Consider the following 18,478-nt stretch of genomic DNA (forward strand, 5'->3'; position numbering starts at 1 on the left):
CTACTCAGGTAAAGATAAGAATATATTTGAAAAATATGTATAAAAAAATACACCACAAAAAAAACATACAAATTACTTAAGTTTAAAGCTCGAAGCATCGTGACCTGCATTGACCACCAGAATTTCCGGAGTAGTGGGAGCTCCCAGGCGCACCCACTCTCGGGGCAGTCCCGCATCCTGGCGGGCGGAATCCAAGGCCTGTCGTAGAGCGAAAACCACACTCACAGCCAAACAGCAGGGTGGTTCTCCAGTGGCCTTTGATCGCATGAATCCTGCTCCAGACGGATTGGGTTTCTGGATAAGTTCGATACGGAAATCGATGGGAATATCCTTGGCACCCGGCGGCTTGTAGTTCCAGGTGCGGTTTGTTAGCAGGCGACCAGTTTCGCGATCGTAAACCAACTGCTCAGTCATCCAGTAACCCAGACACATGACAAAGGCGCCCTCAATCTGTCCAATGTCTATGTAGGGGCTCAAACTCTCTCCAGCATCCTCCAGGATATCCACACGTTTAACCTGACTATTGCCAGTGAGCACGTCCAACTCCACTTCGGTTAGGGCCAGGCCGTAGATATGATAGTTCTGCATGTCGCCCTCCTTGTAGTGATCCGAGGCGATCAGATTGATGGATTTGGCAAAGGCTGCTCCAACGGTCTCCAACCAACTGGCATCTTGCTTTTTCACCGGCTGCAAACGAGAGTTCAAGGTTTCGCATGCCTTGCGAACTGCATAGCATAGACTCTCACTGCCCACAGCTCCTCCGGTGACCATGGAGTTCGCGCCATTGATGGTATCAGAGGATTCCACCTTGATAAAGCTCAAATCGATTCCCAGAGTGTAGGCAGCCACCTGAGCCACCTTTGTGTTCATACCTATAAATAAATTATGAGAAAATCAATGAAACTAAATCGGAAATAGACCCTTCACTCACCCTGTCCCATTTCAATGCCTCCATGGGTAACCACAACAGTGCCATCCACATGATAAATGGCCACCGTAGCCGGGTACTGTCCAAAATAGAAAATTGGATAGTCCATCACCGCCAGTCCAAGGCCCCGTTTCGTCCAGCGATTCTTGGAATTATGGGTTTCAATCTCCTGCTTTCTCTTTGCGTACTCCCTGGACTCAAGGAATTGGGGAAGTAACTCGGATATCTTATTGGTCGATGATATGTTGGCCAGACGAACTTCAGCAGGATCTTTCTGGACCTCAAATGCCACATGCTCTATGATGTTCTCCATCATGGCAATACCCTCCACAGATCCCGGGGCACGGCACCAGGTGGAGCTGGGGGCATCTGTTAAAACAGCATTGCCGTTGTTCCTGAAGTTATCCCCGGTGAAGTCGTAGCAATTTTTAGCCGTAAAGTTTGAGTGACCCTCAATGGGACTTTCATTGGGGCTCCAGCCAGCATCCTCATAGAATTCGTTATTCAAGCCCACAACCTTGCCATTAGACTTTACATGGCACTGATAGTCGGAGCGACAGGCCCATCTCTTTCCATTACAATCCATCATAGATTCCAGTGATTGGACGAATCGGACGGGTCGATTTAGCTTGTAAGCCGCCAGTGAAGCAGCACAGGCCACCTGGTTACCACGGGATATCTTTGATCCATAGCCACCTCCCAATCTGCGGACCTGGAATGGGGAGTGGATTTTAATAAAGTTCCCTTATCAATTTCTCATGCCACTTACCTGTAGCTGGACATCTTTCGCCTTCACCTGGAGCATGTGGGCAATCACAGCTTGAGTGTGATCCATCCATTGGGTAGACGAGAATATTTTAAGTCCATCCTCAAAAGGAATTGCCACAGTAGTCTGGGGCTCCATGGTGAAGTGATACTGTAGACCCATTTGGAAGATGCCCCTCACATCCTTATCAGGCTGATCCGAGAATTTTATCTTTTTGTCTGATTTCGTGACAGGCAGAATGCGTGAGGAATCAGGAGTCTCCGATGCAAATACATCTCCTAAACTGGGAAGCAACTTAAAGTCAGAACTGGGATTGCTGTAGCTGATCTTCACCAGTTTTACAGCACGTTGAGCTTGGTCAGCAGTTAGAGCCACTATTACTCCCGCTGGCTGCTCGGAGTGGCGCACCAATCCCGAGCAGAAGATCTCCTCTGCCTCGTAGCCAAAACTGGGCTCACAGAAGGTATTCGTTCCGGGAATATCATTAGCACTATAAAATGCCACCACTCCGGGTTCCTTGAGAGCTTCCGAAGCATCGATCTGATCAATGGTGGCTCCCACCTTGGTAGCTCCTACAAAGGCGCAGTGCAAACTGTTGGTTGTGGTCAGGACATCGTTCATGTAGGTGGCCTCTCCTGAGCATTGGATCATGCCCTCTACTTTTTCTACCGCCTGGGTGATCGGGTAGTTCTTTTTCTGTGTCTGGAAAACTTGCAACCCGGAGGAAAGTGGCCTCTGTAGAATCTGACCTCCACTGCGATATTTCTCACCAACCTCAGCTTCAGGAGCATGCTTAAGAAGGAACTTGTAAAGCAGTCCACATGCTAGCTTGGTGCGGTATTCTGGACTGGCGTCCGGCAGCACTTCATCCGGCTTAATCAGGTCCTTCAGTTTGGTGAATGTCTGCTCCACCAGATTTGTTTCATAGGGATTCTGTCCCACTAGCAACTGCTCGATAACTGAGGCGTGGACAAAGTCTGGACGAATTCCACCGAAGCATATACGAGCCGACTTCACCTTGGAATCGGTTTCCAATTCTAGGAGAAAAGCCGCGTTTACATAGGCATGGGCATTCTGGGCACGGGGCATTATCTGTAAGGGAGGGGTTGTGTTATATAACTTAATCGAATTTCTGTAAGATTATCTAACCTTATAGGAGTCGTATATGTACTTATCCTTTGGGTAAGCAGGAAGTATAAATGCTTTGAGCAGGAGCTTCCTGTCATTGGTACTTAGATATTCTGATAGGGACATTTCCTTCTCTTCGGTAGCGTTTTTCAATGTTAGGACCTTAACATTTAGGGCTTCGAAGGATATGAAGATATCCGAAGGAAACTCGGGATGTTGTTTTTTGATGGAAATATTGCCAGCTAAGGTTCCAGCCTGTAAAGATAACGAACTAAAGTAAAATATATCTTTATATAAAAATATAAATATACATTTCGCACTGGAACATTAGCAATCAGGTCGATATGACTCCACAGAACGTCCAAATACTCAAACCCAGGCTGCTTAGAAGTAGTGCGAATGATTTCCATGGTCTGGGTGAGGCTGAGATTAGCTCCCAACTTCAATTGCTGACCCTCAGAGCTGTGCTGATGCAGTTCCTCCACTCCGTGCACACCGATAAAATGCTTGATATCGGTCGATCTGCGATAGACACCATGAGCTGTATTACCACCCACCAGCATGAACTCTTCGGAATCCTTGACCTTGTCCAGGGCCTCAAAAAGTTCAGTCAGATTCTTCGGCCAGTGCCACTGAACTCCATCTTCATAGACCAAAGTGGTTGGATGACAGCTGCCACTGCAGGCTAGACCCGTCTTCGGGCAGTTCCTTGCTTTTAGATCCTCGATATCCGCACACTCGGGTGGAATACCAATGTTGCTGTCCACGGCAAAGGACTTCATGGCATCCAGAATGGGACGATAGCCGGTGCAGCGGCAGATGTTTCCACCAAATGAATTCTCCACCTCCTCCATAGTCACTCTGCCACCGTTCTGCTCCATCAGCCCGTACATATTCATCACGAATCCGGGTGAACAGAAGCCGCACTGGGTGCCATTCATCTTGGCCAGTCGCTTCTGGATGGGATTGTAGCCGGTACGCTGATTACCCAATCCCTCGGCGGTAATGATCTCCAGCTGGGCACAGGTATTCAGCAGAGTTAGGCACTAAAAGATGAATCATTAGCGATCGATTGGGTTACATAGATTGGATTTATTCAAACCGAATTGACAGCCCAGCTGCGCTTTCCATCGCGAACCACGCAAATGCAGGCGCCACATCCTCCCTCCTGACACATAAATTTGGTGGCCGTAAGTTGGGCATGCTCCCGGATGAAGGTGTTCAGGGTAATATCCGGCGGAAGATTAGTTAGGTTTACTGGGGAATAAATGACAAATCAAAAGCTTCGCATTATGAAGTAAATATAATATAAATAATTTTAAAAACCGGTATGTGAGCTTGCGAACAAACCATAAACAATGGGCATACGATTTGCAATATAATTTGTTAACCAAAATATATGTAATGCTGTTTAACGTTATTCCAGCGAGCTGCAATGCCCATTATTTTCGAGGAGCTAGCGAAACTAATGATATGCTTAGTTTATGGGCAGACGCGTCGCGTAATAGCCACCCACTTTAAAGTCATTTCTAGGGGTGTGTGCACCTTAACTATAATTTGAAAATAATAACTAAACTAACTTACTTAAAAATTAAAGAAGAATCGATGAAAACCTTGATTACTTCAACTCACCTGCATACGGCAGCCCGTTGATTGTGAATTTTGTAGTCATTCTGCTAGTTTTATCAACAATAACAGGGCAACAAAAACTTAAATGTCAGCTGCTGAAGCGTTTTCTATAAATAATTCAATTAGTTGTGACTTTCGAGAGGTTTTCCATTATTTTTCCTTTGCTGCTCACTTTTCTTGTGCTTAGCTCCGGTCGCTGCGAGTGTCGTTGCTCAACTGATCGCTAAAAACCGTCTTGAAATCGTTTCTACGTTTTTTAGATTGCGATTTTCTCGGCTGCCGTAAACAAACAAAAGTTAGTTTCCACACACATGCACACGCCGTGAGAGCTAACGACGATTCGAGTTCATTTTCGAGCTTGACGATCGATGTTAATTGCAGTTTGTAGACTGGTTGCTCGCTCCTCGACTGAAAAAAAGTAGAAATAAATAATAAAAAAACTGCCGGCACCGAATTTTGCTTGTTGCTTTGCCACCCAATTCGTCGGCCGATTTTCGGCAGCTGGATAGTAGTCACGATATTCCGAAAATAGCTCAAAAAATTAAGGAGAACCAAGGGGGCATAGTTTAGGCATAAGAGAGCTGTGGATACCCTATTGACTTAGGGACCTAAGCCATGAAAATTTAAGGGGATTTGCTAAAAGTGAGCGCATAAGAGCTGTAAGATTTATTGAGATGATGACTCGAAGATAGCAGAAAACATTTTTGGTGGAATTTTATAATAGAAGACGAACACGAAGAAGTATCAGAAGTTCAAGAAAGGGTATTGATATGACTTGAATTCCTTGTATTTCAGCTTCATGAGAAGACTAGAATGTTGAGTAAGGGGCTTTGTTTGAATAGAGAATATATTTTGATTGCATTGGCGGATAATTTAATTCAATGCTTTCATATTGTACTCTTCGCTTTGTCTGCTATTTTAATAACAACTAACTATTCAAAATAGGCAGACTTGCTAATCTGCTTTTAATTTGCGCCAAACACCATAAAAACGATAACAAAGAGCCAGAACGAATCACGTGTACACTAAAAATAAAAGAGAGTGCGAGTTAAAAAAGAGAATAAGTTAGCCGGCCGGCAAAAAAACACATTTTTTCTCTCTCTGATTCTCATTGGAAATTATCGACGCTCGCAGCTTTTAAAACAAATAAATAAATAATATTAAAAGCTTTTGCCAGTGAAATAACTTCAAACAAAAACTAGAAAATCAAGCTTTTGTAGCTTTGCTGAATAAAATTAATAAAAATATGTACAAAACGACTAAAAGAGCTAGAGAAAGGGAGAGGTCATATCATATCACACAAAAAGTGTTCCTTTGTTTATTTTATTAAATGATAGTCAATAGATTATTTTTAAAAAAATCTGATGGACAAACGCTTTTGTAAGTTGGTTGTATTCCAATTTATTGAAGGGATAATAGAATATTTTATTTTGTATCGTTGGTTATATTATATTATTCTTTCAAAAGTAATAAACATTATCATTTCAATTTAAATTCCGCGACTTGGTGACCGGCATTAAGCAAGAGCGTCTCCGGGGTTGTAGGAGCTCCCAGGCGAAGCCACTCCCTAGGAAGCCCTGCATCTTGGCGAGCTGATTGCAGGGCCTGCTGTAGAGCGAATATAACACTCACAGCCAAACAGCAAGGTGGCTCCCCAGTGGCTTTTGAACCCATGAATCCCGAACCACTTGGTCTTGGATTGTGAACAAGTTCCACGCGGAAGTCAATAGGAATATCCTTAGCTCCCAACGGCTTGTAGTTCCAGGTGCGGTTGGTCAGCAGACGACCATTGTCGCCCTCGTAGATGAGCAGTTCGCTGAGCCAGTAGCCCAGACCCATCACAAAGGCACCCTCCACCTGACCAACATCTATCCATGGACTCAGACTCTCGCCAGCATCTTCTAGAATGTCCACCCGCTTGATCAAAATATTTCCAGTTAGCACGTCCATCTCCACTTCAGAGAGAGCCAGACCCAGCACATGATAGTTCTGCATATCTCCAGTTTTGTAGTGATCCGAGGCAATCAGGTTGATTAGCTGGGCATTGGCAGCCTCCACGGTCTCCACCCAACTGGCCTTGGCCTTCCTTACTGGCTTCAAGCGAGCATTGAGAGTCTCACAGATCTTACGGACTGCATAACAAACACTTTCACTGCCGATGGCATAACCAGTGACCATCGAGTTTGCTCCATTGATGGTATCCGAGGACTCCACTTTGACGTAGCTCAAATCGATTCCTAGGGTATAGGCCGCCACTTGAGCTATCTTGGTGTTCATTCCTAAAAATATAAAATTTATATTAATACCTAAGAATATCTTGGGAAAACCTTTGAACTTACCCTGCCCCATTTCTATTCCTCCATGAGTAACCACAACAGTTCCATCCACATGATAAATAGTAACTGTGGCCGGAAATTGTCCAATATAGATGACTGGGAAGTTCATCACGGACAGACCCAATCCTCTCTTTTTCCATCGGTTGTTAGCGTTGAAAGTATCGACCTCTTTTTTTCGGGAATAATACTCCCTTGTCTTGAGAAACTCCGGCAAAAGGGTGGCCATCTTACTCTTCTTGCTAATATTAGCCAATCGCACTTCTGCTGGATCTTTCTGGATCTCAAATGCCACGTGCTCTATGATGTTCTCCATCATGGCAATGCCCTCAACAGATCCCGGAGCACGACACCAGGTGGAACTGGGGGCATCCGTGAGAACAGCATGACCACTGAGCTTGAAGTTACTGTCCGTAAACTCATAGCAGTTCGCTGCCGTATAGGTGGAATGTCCTTGAACAGGACTCTCATTGGCGTTCCAGCCAGCGTCCTCATAGAAATCATTTGATAGACCAACAATCCTGCCATTGACTTTGACATGGCATTGATATTCAGAGCGACAGGCCCATCGCTTGCCATTGCAATCCATCATGGATTCCAGAGTTTGGACGAATCGCACGGGACGATTTAGTTTGTGAGCAGCCAAGGCGGCGGCACAGGCAACCTGGTTTCCTCGTGAAATCTTGCAGCCATAGCCACCTCCCAATCGGCGAACCTGTAATGAAAATTACTCAATGAATAAATTTAAATTCAGTAAAATAATCTTTATTACCTGCAGCTGCACATCCTTGGCCTTCATCTGGAGTGTATGGGCAATCACAGATTGAGTCTGGTCAATCCATTGGGTAGCCGAAAAGACTTTGAGTCCATCTTCAAAGGGTATAATAATGGTGGTCTGGGGTTCCATGGTAAAGTGATACTGCAGGCCCATCTCGAAGATGCCCCTCACCTCCAAGTCCGGTTTGTCAGAGAATTTGATTTGTTGCAACTTCGAAATAGCCAAGGGAAGAATGCGAGAAGGATCTCGAGTTTCCGAAGAGAAAACATCCTTCAAAGTGGGCATCAACTTGAAGTCGGAGCTGGGATTGCTATAGCTGACCCTCACTAGCCTCGCAGCCCGTTGAGCCTGGTCTGCAGTTAGAGCCACCACAACTCCCACTGGCTGTTCGGAGTAGCGTACCAATCCCGAGCAGAAGATCTCCTCTGCCTCATAGCCAAAGCTGGGCTCACAGAACGTATTCGTTCCGGGAATATCCTTCGCTGTGTAAAAGGCCACCACTCCCGGATGTTGGAGAGCATCAGAAGCATCGATTTGATCAATGGTGGCTCCCACCTTAGTGGCACCCACAAAGGCGCAGTAAACGGAGTTTGAAGTGGTCAGTACATCGTTCATGTAGGTGGCCTCTCCGGAGCACTGAATCATTCCCTCCAACTTCTGCACAGCCTGTGTGACAGGATAGGTCTGCTTTTGGGTCTGAAAGAGCTGTAAGCCAGAGGAGAGTGGCCGCTGGAGTAATTCTCCTCCACTCTTAAACTTTCCATTGACTTCTGCATCGGGGGCGTGTTTCAAAAGGAACTTGTAGAGCAATCCGCAGGCCAACTTAGAGCGATAGGCGGGACTGGCATCGGGCAGAACCTCATCGGGTTTGAACAGGCTTTCCAGCTTGGCGAATGTCTGCTCCACCAGATTGGATTCGTAGGGACTGTGTCCGATCATTAACTGTTCAATGTCTATGGCATGGATGAAGTCCGGTCGAATTCCTCCAAAACAAATACGAGCCGACTTCACCTTGGAGTCGCTATCCAGTTCGAGAAGGAAGCCTGCATTGACATATGCATGGGCATTTTGAGCACGAGGCATGATCTTTAGAAAGGTAAATAGTTTTATTTTAAAGTTTTTAAGGATTTTTAATAACTTTTACCTTGTAGGAGTCGTATATATACTTATCCTTCGGGTAGGAAGGCAGTATAAAAGCCTTGAGCAGAATTTTTCTTTCAGGATCTCCCAAAAACTCCTCCAGAGACATTTCCTGTTCTTCATGTGCATCCTTTATGGCGATAACTTGGACATCCAGAGCTTCAAAGGATATAAAGATATCCGATGGAAACTCGGGATGTTGCTTCTTAGTACAAATATTGCCAGCCAAAGTGCCTGACTAAAAGTTGAATTGTAAGATTGGTTATTAAGATCAAAACTAAACTTACATTTCTGACGGGAACATTGGCTACCAGATCGATGTGGTTACATAGGACCTCAAGGTACTCAAAGCCTGATTGCTTGGAAGTATTACGAAGGATATCCATAGTATCCGTCAAGCTAAGATTGGCTCCCAATGTTAGTTTATCCCTTTCAGAGCTGTACTGATGCAGATCCTCCACTCCACTCAAATCGATGAAATGCTTGATATCGGGTGATCTTCTGTAAACACCATGAGCTGTATTACCTCCAACCATCATAAACTCATCCGTATCTGGGATATTATCCAGAGCCTCGAACAACTCCGTCAGGGTATTTGGCCAATACCACTGGGATCCATCCTCGTAGATTAGTTTTGTCTGCCGACAGCTGCCTTTGCAGGCTTTTCCCGTCTTTCCACAATTTCTAGCCTTCAGATTCAGATCCTCTATATCCATGCACTCCTTTGGAACTTCAATATCGCTGTCCACTGCAAAAGATTTCATGGCATCCAAGATCGGACGATAGCCAGTGCAGCGGCAAATGTTGCCACCAAAAGAATTCTCCAACTCCTCCATGGTCACCCGGCCACCGTGCTGTTCCATCAGTCCGTACATATTCATCACGAATCCCGGAGAGCAAAAGCCGCACTGGGTGCCATTCATCTTGGCCAGTCGCTTCTGAATCGGATGATAGCCGCTGAGCTGGTTGCCCAGACCCTCGCAAGTGATGATCTCCAGCTGGGCACAGGTATTCAGCAGCTTCAGGCACTGAAAAATCAATAAGATGAGATGTAGTTAGAGCCGGAATGATCTCGCGGCTACCCTTTGACCCACCGAATTCACAGTCCATGTGCTCTTCCCATCGCTAACTGCACAAACACAGGCTCCACATCCTCCCTCCAGGCACATGAATTTAGTGGCTGTGAGTTGGGCATGCTCCCGGATGAAGGTGTTCAGAGTTATGTCTGGCGGGAGGTCGCTAAGGTTAACTAAGAGAAGAGAAAGTTATGTGGTTAAAGAGGATTTTTTTCTGTTTTTTCTATTAGGGGCTTAAGAAACTTCCTTTGTTTTTAAGTTACCCGTATAAGGTTGTCCATTTATGGTAAATGTGGTGGACATTTTAAGTAAACTTTGATTTTATTTATTTAATAAATAAGCTTGAAGCTTAGGCTGCTACCACGATCTCCGCTCAACTGACGATTTCTGTTTGGGAACCTCCTAATATGGGCTTTGACCGTCAAAACCTAATTTAATATTTGCCTTTGTCAAAGTCTAAATAAAGAGTAATTTGCTAAAAATCGTTATAAATTGCATTTTCTCGCTCTGCTGATTTCAATCAACTAAAATGTTGACATTTTTCTCTATTGTTGGGATGAAATTTCCATTATTTGATATACCGATTAGTAGAGGTAACTGATTCCATTAGTTAGCCATTGAAGAGTATTTAAGCTCTAAACTAAAATGATTTTAATTCCTTTGTTGATATTCAGAAATGAAATGATTGGTTTGCTTGCACTTTTTATCCCTAACAAGGCTTGATATTTTTCATTATTGGCTCTTTTATCGCCTTTCGGATTTTTGTATCTTGACGCGACTTAATTAATTAAATACATGTTCCCTCCTCGTTGTTTTCCTTTTATTAAGCCTGTCCAAAAAAATAAAAAAAAAAGTCAAGGGAAAAAGAAGCCGAATAAAAACTGTCAACTCATTGGTAAATCATTTGTCAAAATATAAATCGATGTTTCCTTTCGAAGAAGAACGGTTCGACGGACGGGTCAGCCTCGAAAAAATGTTACATAATCATGCACAAAACATGCAGAACAAGAACCAATCCAACAACAAAGCAGCCGTTCCGCCTTTGCACCTTATCGGTATTCCAGAATCGTTTTCCAAACACAAAATAATAATCAAAACCGAAAGAGAAATGAGAGAAAAATGATGAGGAAACCTTAAACAAGTAAAATTAAAATATGAATAACGCAATATTTTCTCACATGGCTAAGCATTTTGGTTATAGGAATCGGAGGCAACCCGCTGTCAAACAGGTAAGCAGAGGGTTAAGTCGGCGGAGAGGAGGACTCAGACACCCAGCCGCTCCTTGCTGTTGCTGTTGTTGTTGCCGTTGTTATTGGGGGAGTGTCCATTGTTGTTACTTCTCTTTATTTTTTTTGAGCTGTCATGCATAATAAAATTCCAATATATTCGACCGTACGCCTTCGCCCTGTCTTCGTTCTCGATTGCGGATCCTTATCAAACAAGAAAAGTGACGTGAGCACCTTCATCTTCCCCATCTTTGACTCCAGTCTCCAGCCTCCAGGTTCAGTTTCAGAACCCGACCCAAAAGATGATGCAGACCTGGTCGGACGGACGGTCGGCAGCCGAGACATCCCCACACCCTGGCCAAGTGTTGGGCTTTATTGGCCAACGGCCATTTGATGCTCGACAGTGCGGCACGGATGATGACACTGACCCACTGATAGTCGAAGACCAGACCAAGCCCAGGTCAGGAAGGCAAGGTGAGACGCCTCCTCAGCTCATCTCAGCTCCCATTTCAGCTCCCATCTCAGCTCCCATCTCAGCTCCCATCCCATAAATATGCCACAGCTCGAAATGTTCTCTAGCCTCGGGGCCTCGAGATTAGCCAAAGTTCGTAGGAAAACTTTTCGCACAGAGAGATAGTGAAAGAAAAAGTGAAAAGATGAAGTCTAAACTTGTGGAACTTCGTTCTGGCCATCATAAAACATGGGAATACCCATGAGTCAAATCTGCAACGTAACTGGGAATAGCTGTGATGATTATGAGAAGAATGCATATGATGTGGCAAAGGAAAGTTAGCTTTTTAAGTACTGATAGTTTGACTTTAATATATTATATACATTCTACACATATATAGTAAGATTTTTCCCTAAACGAGGCTTCAATATCACATTCCTAGTCCTCTGACATCGGACAGCCAGCCAGCCAAGCAGCATTATTTTGTTAAAACGAGAAAAGCAGGGGAGACAGAAATAAATGGGTAACTACTCCATGGTGACACTGTTAACCCTTTGTCACTTCCATTGACAGTTCAATAATGCGTCATTTGGTGTGTGTGTCAGGGCTGCGGAGATGGGACTTCACGAGTTACCCTTTCCAAGGAACCAAAAGGGGAGAGCGGCGAACACGGCTGTCACATCAAACTGGACAAAAGAAAGACTTGAAAATGCCAGCAGGTATCAAGAATCCTCATCTGGATGGGGCAGGGTAAGACCGAGTTTATTGGGGGGCTTAGGATGAAATTTGGAACGATTAAGTGCAACTTATTTGGGAATATTATAGCCAGCGGTGGTGTATCATTTAATGAGACCTTATTTAATTGGCAAGGCACTGTAATATTGCTGATCTAGTTAGTTTCTAAACAAAGATTCTTCCAATTCTTCCAAAATTACTAAAATAAGATTGTCTATAAGAAGTTAGAATAATGATAGATGGAAGAGTAATCAGACTTAAACTCCTACTTAAAAAAATATTTTATTTGATTCTTGATATCCAATCTTTTTGTCATGACACTGTGTCAATCCTGTAAAGAAGAGTATCCATGTTCCTCTCACCACTCAAAACATTTTGGGTGTTTGTGAGGTCTGAACTTGGCTATCTCCTTGGCTTTCATTGGCTTGTTGGCTGGAGACTTTGGCGTCTCAGAGTTGTGGTCCTTCGGCTTGGCGAGTCTCTTGTCGCCTGTCGGATGTCACATTAAATTCGCATTATTTGCTTGAAATAATTTCGCGTTTATCGTTTTGGGCCAGCTTCTTGGAGGGTTAAGGAAAACACACACAAGATGAAGGCCCCATTCAATGACTTTTGCTGCATTTGTTGGCAGTTTCTTTATGGGCCATGTGATAAATGATTGCACTTTGGATAAGTTTGTGTGGCCGAAATGCCATTTAATTGATTCATCAGCGCTTCATTATTGATTAACGGAGTGGTTTCGGTGTCGCTTTTGGTTTCGGGTTACCATACGATGATGCCGCCCAGGTGCAAATGGGATCGGGGATCGTTTTGTGATCAAAGAACAGGGTTGGGCCCATTAGCTGCACCTGCCGAGCCTCCCCTTGGTACTAACTTATCGAAGGAAAACTGTCGTCGCACTCATTTGCGGCAGACAAATGGAAATGAAAACACTATTTAACATTTCTATTTTACGAGTTCAACGGAAAGTCCATAAAAACTCTTTAAACGGAACCCTCGCTTCTATTGGCGACAAATAAACAAATAACGAATTTTATATTTAACTGAAATGAGCTTTGCAGCCAACAAAGCAGACAGCGGAAACCTAATTGAAAGAAGCCACGCAAATTGAGTTAACCAAGCGGAAAACCAGGCCATTAAATTCCAACTCTGAGGGAGTGGGAGTTGGTCGGGTTCCATGGACATGGTTATGGAATTGGACCTGGAGCCGGAGCCGCGCGCGCTTCGTTTCGATACGATTCGATTCGTTTCAATTCCATTCGATTTATGGCATTCGCAATTGTGTGGCAATTTAATAGCAATTTGCTGTTGAACCCGAAAATTGAGGAAACTTTGATGAAATGCAATTGGAAACTTGTCACGGCTCCACTGACTCTCACTGCCCGCCGTCCAAATTGTAACAATGGTAACAGCGACAATAACAACATAACGAACTCTATCGATCAGAAATCGAAAGTCGAGTGGGTTTAGTTTTATGATAGGGACAGACGGCATTCATTTCTACTAGGAATTGGTACAAGATAGGAGAAGGCATTCAAGATTAATATTAAATATATATTCCTACAATATCTATATCTTAGATTGTCCACTTTAGATTGACATTTTCAAAACTAGTTCTGCATTTCATCTTTATCTTTGTATAATTTTAATATAGTTGTCCCCTGATATCTTACTCATTTTTCGGCTCTTATTTGATTTGTGCTTTTTGTCTGGGCCTACACAGATTTTACTTTTTTGCACAACTTGGCAAGGCGCCTACCTAGCAGATAAAATCCCAGATAACTCAGCCGACGACGAACAGCAAAACATTAAGATACAAAGATAATATAAAATAAGAAAGAGGATAACCGAGTGTGTTTGAGTCGAAGTTGAGATGCTCTTAGATGGGATTAAAAAAATATATAATATGTTTTTAACAAACTTACGTTAACACTTTGTTCTTGAAACTCTTCTTTTAGTTTAGATTTATCATGACTTACTGTACCTGTCCATAAAGTCCTTTTACCTTTTTATCCTCTTAAGCGTATACTTGGCCTTCGTTTAACCTCCGGTTAATTAGGGTATCAGGTGGATGAGACAGGAACGCACATACAAAGTGGGCGCGATAAATTATTAAGTGACTGTGACGGGATGACTCCTGGCCCCAGCATCCTCCACTGCTTCTCTGCTCCTCTGCTCCTCCTCTGGCTTGCCAGTCATCCTCCTGTGGTGTGGAGTTTGTCACCCGAACAAGCTGGCCTTATCTTCGGATGACGGGCGTTATTTCTGTTTGGCTTTATTTTATTTATTTTGGGTTGCTGCTGCTCCACTGCCTTTCCCTCTCGGCCCGGTTAACTGTGGGAGCCAACAACTTAATTTGTGATTTATTTTTTTGACGTTGTTTTGCTGTTGTTGTTGGTTTTTTTGGCGAGGAATAGTTGCAAGATTTATGCTGCCCGCTGTGGAGTTGCTTAATTTATAAAATGAGAAAAAAATTAACTGACGTTGATAGTAAATCAATTTCCTGCCTACACATTAAATTATACAGTTAATAATAAGCCGGCATGGACCGGGCCCACGTCTGGACTCGGTTACCCCAGTCTCCATTCTCCATCTCCGAACTGGTCCTCGATCCTCCTCTTCTCACTCACCCAGTCTCTGTGTCTGCGTCTGCGACGACTTCACTCTTTTTATCTCGCAAATCCATTTGCATCTCATCAAGTTTTGGCTTAACACTCTGCTCGAGTCGCTCGATTGGCCTGACTGGCGATTCGGTTTCCGCGGATTGCGTGTCTTCGCCAATTTGTTGCAAGATTAAACAAATTTCCTGCCAACGGCCACGCAATTTGTTCCCATACAGGTGGGGATCCTCTACCTTTGTTTAGATGCCATGCAGTTTGCCATTTCTGTGAATTAAAGAAATTAACTTATTACCAAAATGTAAAACTTATTATTAAACTTAGGTTTGAATTCGTTTAAACAACAAGACAAAGTACTTACAGTAAGTACTGCCCGAGGCTTACAACAAATTATAAATGAATCCTTAAAACGCATAATGGATTTTCATCTTTAAAGAGATCCTTGCCCCACCTTTGGCCTTCGGGGGATTGGCCCGCATCGCGCATCGTAGCCGCTTAAGGCACACGTCGCTCGTCCTTTTTTAATTAAAAACTTGCAGACTGCTTAATTTTGTTTGCCCAAATCCCGGGACAACAATGAAACTTTTTTCCAACTGCCTAAGAGGACCGACGACGACGACGACTCTCCAGCAAATCCTTTCGCGTGAGCCCTGCCCCGAGTGAGGCTTTCAATTTGAGCAAGGTAACGAGCAGAGCGGAGTGCCAGGACGAGTGCCAAATGGAAAGGATGGGCTTCTTTTTACACTTTCAACCAGAGGTTTTGGAGTTTCAGCGTTTCCCCGACGTTTCCGAAACTACTTACGATGCCTTGAACTTCATTTCCTGGCCGGGACCTTCTTTCTGGCCTTTGGCCATAAATCATTGCCTCAAAGAAAGCAGCAGCAGCAGCACGAAAAAAAAGGGAAAACAAGAAGAAAAAAGGGTAAATAAAATGGTAGAGGCGGAATTTTTTATATGAAAAGCTCAAGGCGAGCAACAAGTTTGAGTTTGTTTTCATCTTTGTGGACGAAAATAATACGAGGCGAGCCTTTGGCTGCTTTATTATTAACCAAGGTAAATAGCAAAAGGGCTAACATACAAAAAGGTAGCTGCCGAGGACTCAGAACCGCTCGAGTGTCCTTCCTCGCTGAATATTAATGAGTTTTGGCGTTGAAATTAATTGCATTCTGGAACTTTGGGCCAGATTTCCATTTCAATGTCGACTAAGAGTTGGGTTAGAATCCAAGGGGAGCGGGGAGAAGCAGTCCTTACCTGCCGAGGTTTTATCAAAAATAGGAGTCACAGCATCTCCTTAGATGTGGCCAAAAGGACGATAGTTTTCTACTTCTTTGTAGAACCTTTTTGCTCTTTTTCGGCTGACTCTGCAGGCAGTCGAAATATTAAAATTTACTTTATGCTTAAAACGAAAAATTAATGTGACAGTCTCAACCAGCCGCAGACTGGATGTCCTTTTCAGTTGGCCAACCTTTGTCAAGAACTCAGAACGGGATGTTGTTTTTGGCTAAAGGAGCTGCTTGGAAAATAAACATTTATTAATATGGAGTGAGAATGGTTTTGTTATTAAGCTTAGAGTAAAGTTTTTTAGGATTCAAAAAGATGTACAAATGACTGAGAATACAAAAATATTATGAGAAAATGCTTAAAAGATTAAAGATTAAAGCTTAAACTAGTAAGAAAATAAAAATAACAACATTTAAATTCTAAATTTCAGACATTTTCTTTTCTTTACAAATTTCAAATTCCACAAGAATAATCCAGGATCGGCATGGAATTTAACTCTTCATCTGTAATAAAGTGGTAAGAATTTTCCAAAAATTTGCCAAAAACTCCCCCAACCTGCATGTGTAGTTTAAGTACTCTATTGTAATTCCTGCCCCTTCAACCGGGGCATCCTCTTGTTTATCATTTATGTTATATGCCAAACTTAATGAAAGGGCCGGCTGAAACGTGTAAAGTGCTTTTGGTGTCTGCTCGATGGACCCACAAGCATTATAATGAAATGGCCCCATGTTAGGGATAACAAGTATGAAAGGCCGCCCCCTCATCCAGGCTAGACCAGCGTAATGTAATGGGTGGATATATACCACGGAAAAGGACTCGCCCCCCCTGTGCTCTTCCCGATTATTCTCTGTTTCTCTCTGGTCATCAGCATAATTTAAATGCTTTTTAATTTCGGGGCAGCTAAAGTGCAACAACAGCAACATTTGACAGCAGGGTAACCCAGGACAACATCCCCGGGCTGGGCTCCTCCTGCCCCCCCTATTAGAGCATTATGCTATCCAACTAGGCCGTGGGTTTTTAAGTGGACTTTTGATGCTGTCGCGTTTCTCATTACAAAAGCTGAATCAATATTAAATTTATTTTAACAACGGACACGAACAAAAATGGGAGGAGTGGTTTTGTGGGGTTTAGTTTGTTGTGGTTGTTTGCATCATAATTTTTGGTCCACGAACGTGGGTGCGGAGGTAAAGGGGGGCCCCTCAATAAACAATTGTCTGCGGGTTTGTCGTCCTGTACGTGTATACTCAACAATTATTAGCCAAAGCCAAGGGATATGTAGATGGGCAATAGAGCTGAAAGTTCAGCATTAGTTCAGAAATCTAGTTCTATGAATTGGAAGGGTTTAAAGAGTTATAGGGGCTTACGGTAGACTAGTAAGTAAATGTTAATAATTTTTATAAATTAAGGTAAGCTTTGTAAACTTACTACCAGAACTTATCGATCTATTCGAGTGAACTAGTTCCCTAGTAATTTAGAACAAATCTGGCCATCAGGTAAATGGACCTGCTGCCATATCTCAGGTCCTCCTACCCCGCAACACCCCTCTCAACCGCACCAAATACTTACCCTAATGCTTGCATATAAATTGGCTCACGTTTCCTTGGCTTTGAGGATTATTACACTTAAATTAGCAACTTGGGAGCTCAGCGCGTGCAATTCGAGGCAGGAGGAGTCGTGGGTTGGGGGTGTTTCTGGGTGGCTATATTGCATAAAACATGCGTTTCGGGGGTTGCTCGACCAACCCGAGATGTTTACGTGCCTCAGCTACGATACTCTCCATTCTCATTCCCGTCAAGTATCCGCCCCGTGTAGCCTGTGTATCTCTGTGAGTGGGTCGGTCCTTTTCCCCTTGGAAAATCTGACAAAATCAAATTGTTGCCATTTTTACGCATTTCATTTAATTTGAAGAACGTCCGGGCGGTCGAAACACCTGTGGGACCCCATCATGGAACCCAGGATTCTGGATTTTCGGGTGAGGGCCACTTTAAGTGCCACATTTGACGTTTTATGGGGGGAAATTATGGTCGGCCGGAAAATGAAATGTGTGTGCTCATGTAATGAGAAAATTTTTGTGCTTTTGTTTAGCTTAAATTAGCTCAAGTGATGAGTTTTCTTTTCTACTTTTCCACTTTCTGTTGCTTTATGAGTTTTAGAAATTGGAATTCTGAGTCGGGGGGCTAACAATATATATATATATATATACCATAAACCTTAGACTCAAACTCTTTTGGCACTTTCAACGGACTTAATTTACTGACCGTTGTTGCAGACACTTGGCAAGAGTGCGGATGATTTGAGCTTCATTTGCTTACATTAATTGAAGTTTTTGGTATTTGCTCAGAGGAGAGCTGGAGCTAGAGAACCCGAAGCCAGGACAAAGAAACACACT

General features: G+C 43.4%; 2 protein-coding genes across 2 annotated transcripts; both read right to left on the bottom strand.

Moving 5' to 3' along the window:
* Positions 1 to 9: 9 nt before the first annotated feature.
* On the bottom strand, positions 10 to 4,791 carry LOC108116481 (indole-3-acetaldehyde oxidase). Its single transcript, XM_017228414.2, has 8 exons — positions 4,624 to 4,791; positions 4,455 to 4,558; positions 3,925 to 4,079; positions 3,134 to 3,868; positions 2,844 to 3,077; positions 1,698 to 2,786; positions 932 to 1,640; positions 10 to 872 (listed from the first exon to the last, which is right to left on the bottom strand). Exons 2-8 carry the CDS (start codon positions 4,492 to 4,494, stop codon positions 73 to 75), a joined length of 3,762 nt encoding a protein of 1,253 aa, XP_017083903.1. The 5' UTR covers positions 4,495 to 4,558; positions 4,624 to 4,791; the 3' UTR covers positions 10 to 72.
* Positions 4,792 to 5,930: 1,139 nt separating this feature from the next.
* On the bottom strand, positions 5,931 to 10,502 carry LOC108116517 (xanthine dehydrogenase). Its single transcript, XM_017228454.2, has 7 exons — positions 10,042 to 10,502; positions 9,797 to 9,951; positions 8,990 to 9,730; positions 8,707 to 8,940; positions 7,557 to 8,648; positions 6,791 to 7,499; positions 5,931 to 6,730 (listed from the first exon to the last, which is right to left on the bottom strand). Exons 1-7 carry the CDS (start codon positions 10,079 to 10,081, stop codon positions 5,931 to 5,933), a joined length of 3,771 nt encoding a protein of 1,256 aa, XP_017083943.1. The 5' UTR covers positions 10,082 to 10,502.
* Between the last annotated feature and the right edge of the window lie 7,976 nt (positions 10,503 to 18,478).

This window comes from Drosophila eugracilis, unplaced genomic scaffold, assembly GCF_018153835.1.
Source record: "Drosophila eugracilis isolate 14026-0451.02 unplaced genomic scaffold, ASM1815383v1 contig_367, whole genome shotgun sequence".
Taxonomy (NCBI): Eukaryota; Metazoa; Arthropoda; class Insecta; order Diptera; family Drosophilidae; genus Drosophila; species Drosophila eugracilis.

Excerpts from the sequence above, each read along its gene's own strand:
- LOC108116481 (XM_017228414.2), bottom strand. The coding sequence starts at position 4,494 with ATGACTACAAAATTCACAATCAACGGGCTGCCGTATGCAG. Across the intron at positions 3,869-3,924 it reads GCAGCTGGGCTGTCAATTCG|TGCCTAACTCTGCTGAATAC; the intron begins GTTTGAATAAAT and ends TTCATCTTTTAG. Across the intron at positions 3,078-3,133 it reads CTAATGTTCCAGTGCGAAAT|GCTGGAACCTTAGCTGGCAA; the intron begins GTATATTTATAT and ends TTATCTTTACAG.
- LOC108116517 (XM_017228454.2), bottom strand. The coding sequence starts at position 10,081 with ATGTCCACCACATTTACCATAAATGGACAACCTTATACGG. Across the intron at positions 8,941-8,989 it reads CCAATGTTCCCGTCAGAAAT|TCAGGCACTTTGGCTGGCAA; the intron begins GTAAGTTTAGTT and ends TTCAACTTTTAG. Across the intron at positions 6,731-6,790 it reads AGGAATAGAAATGGGGCAGG|GAATGAACACCAAGATAGCT; the intron begins GTAAGTTCAAAG and ends TTATATTTTTAG.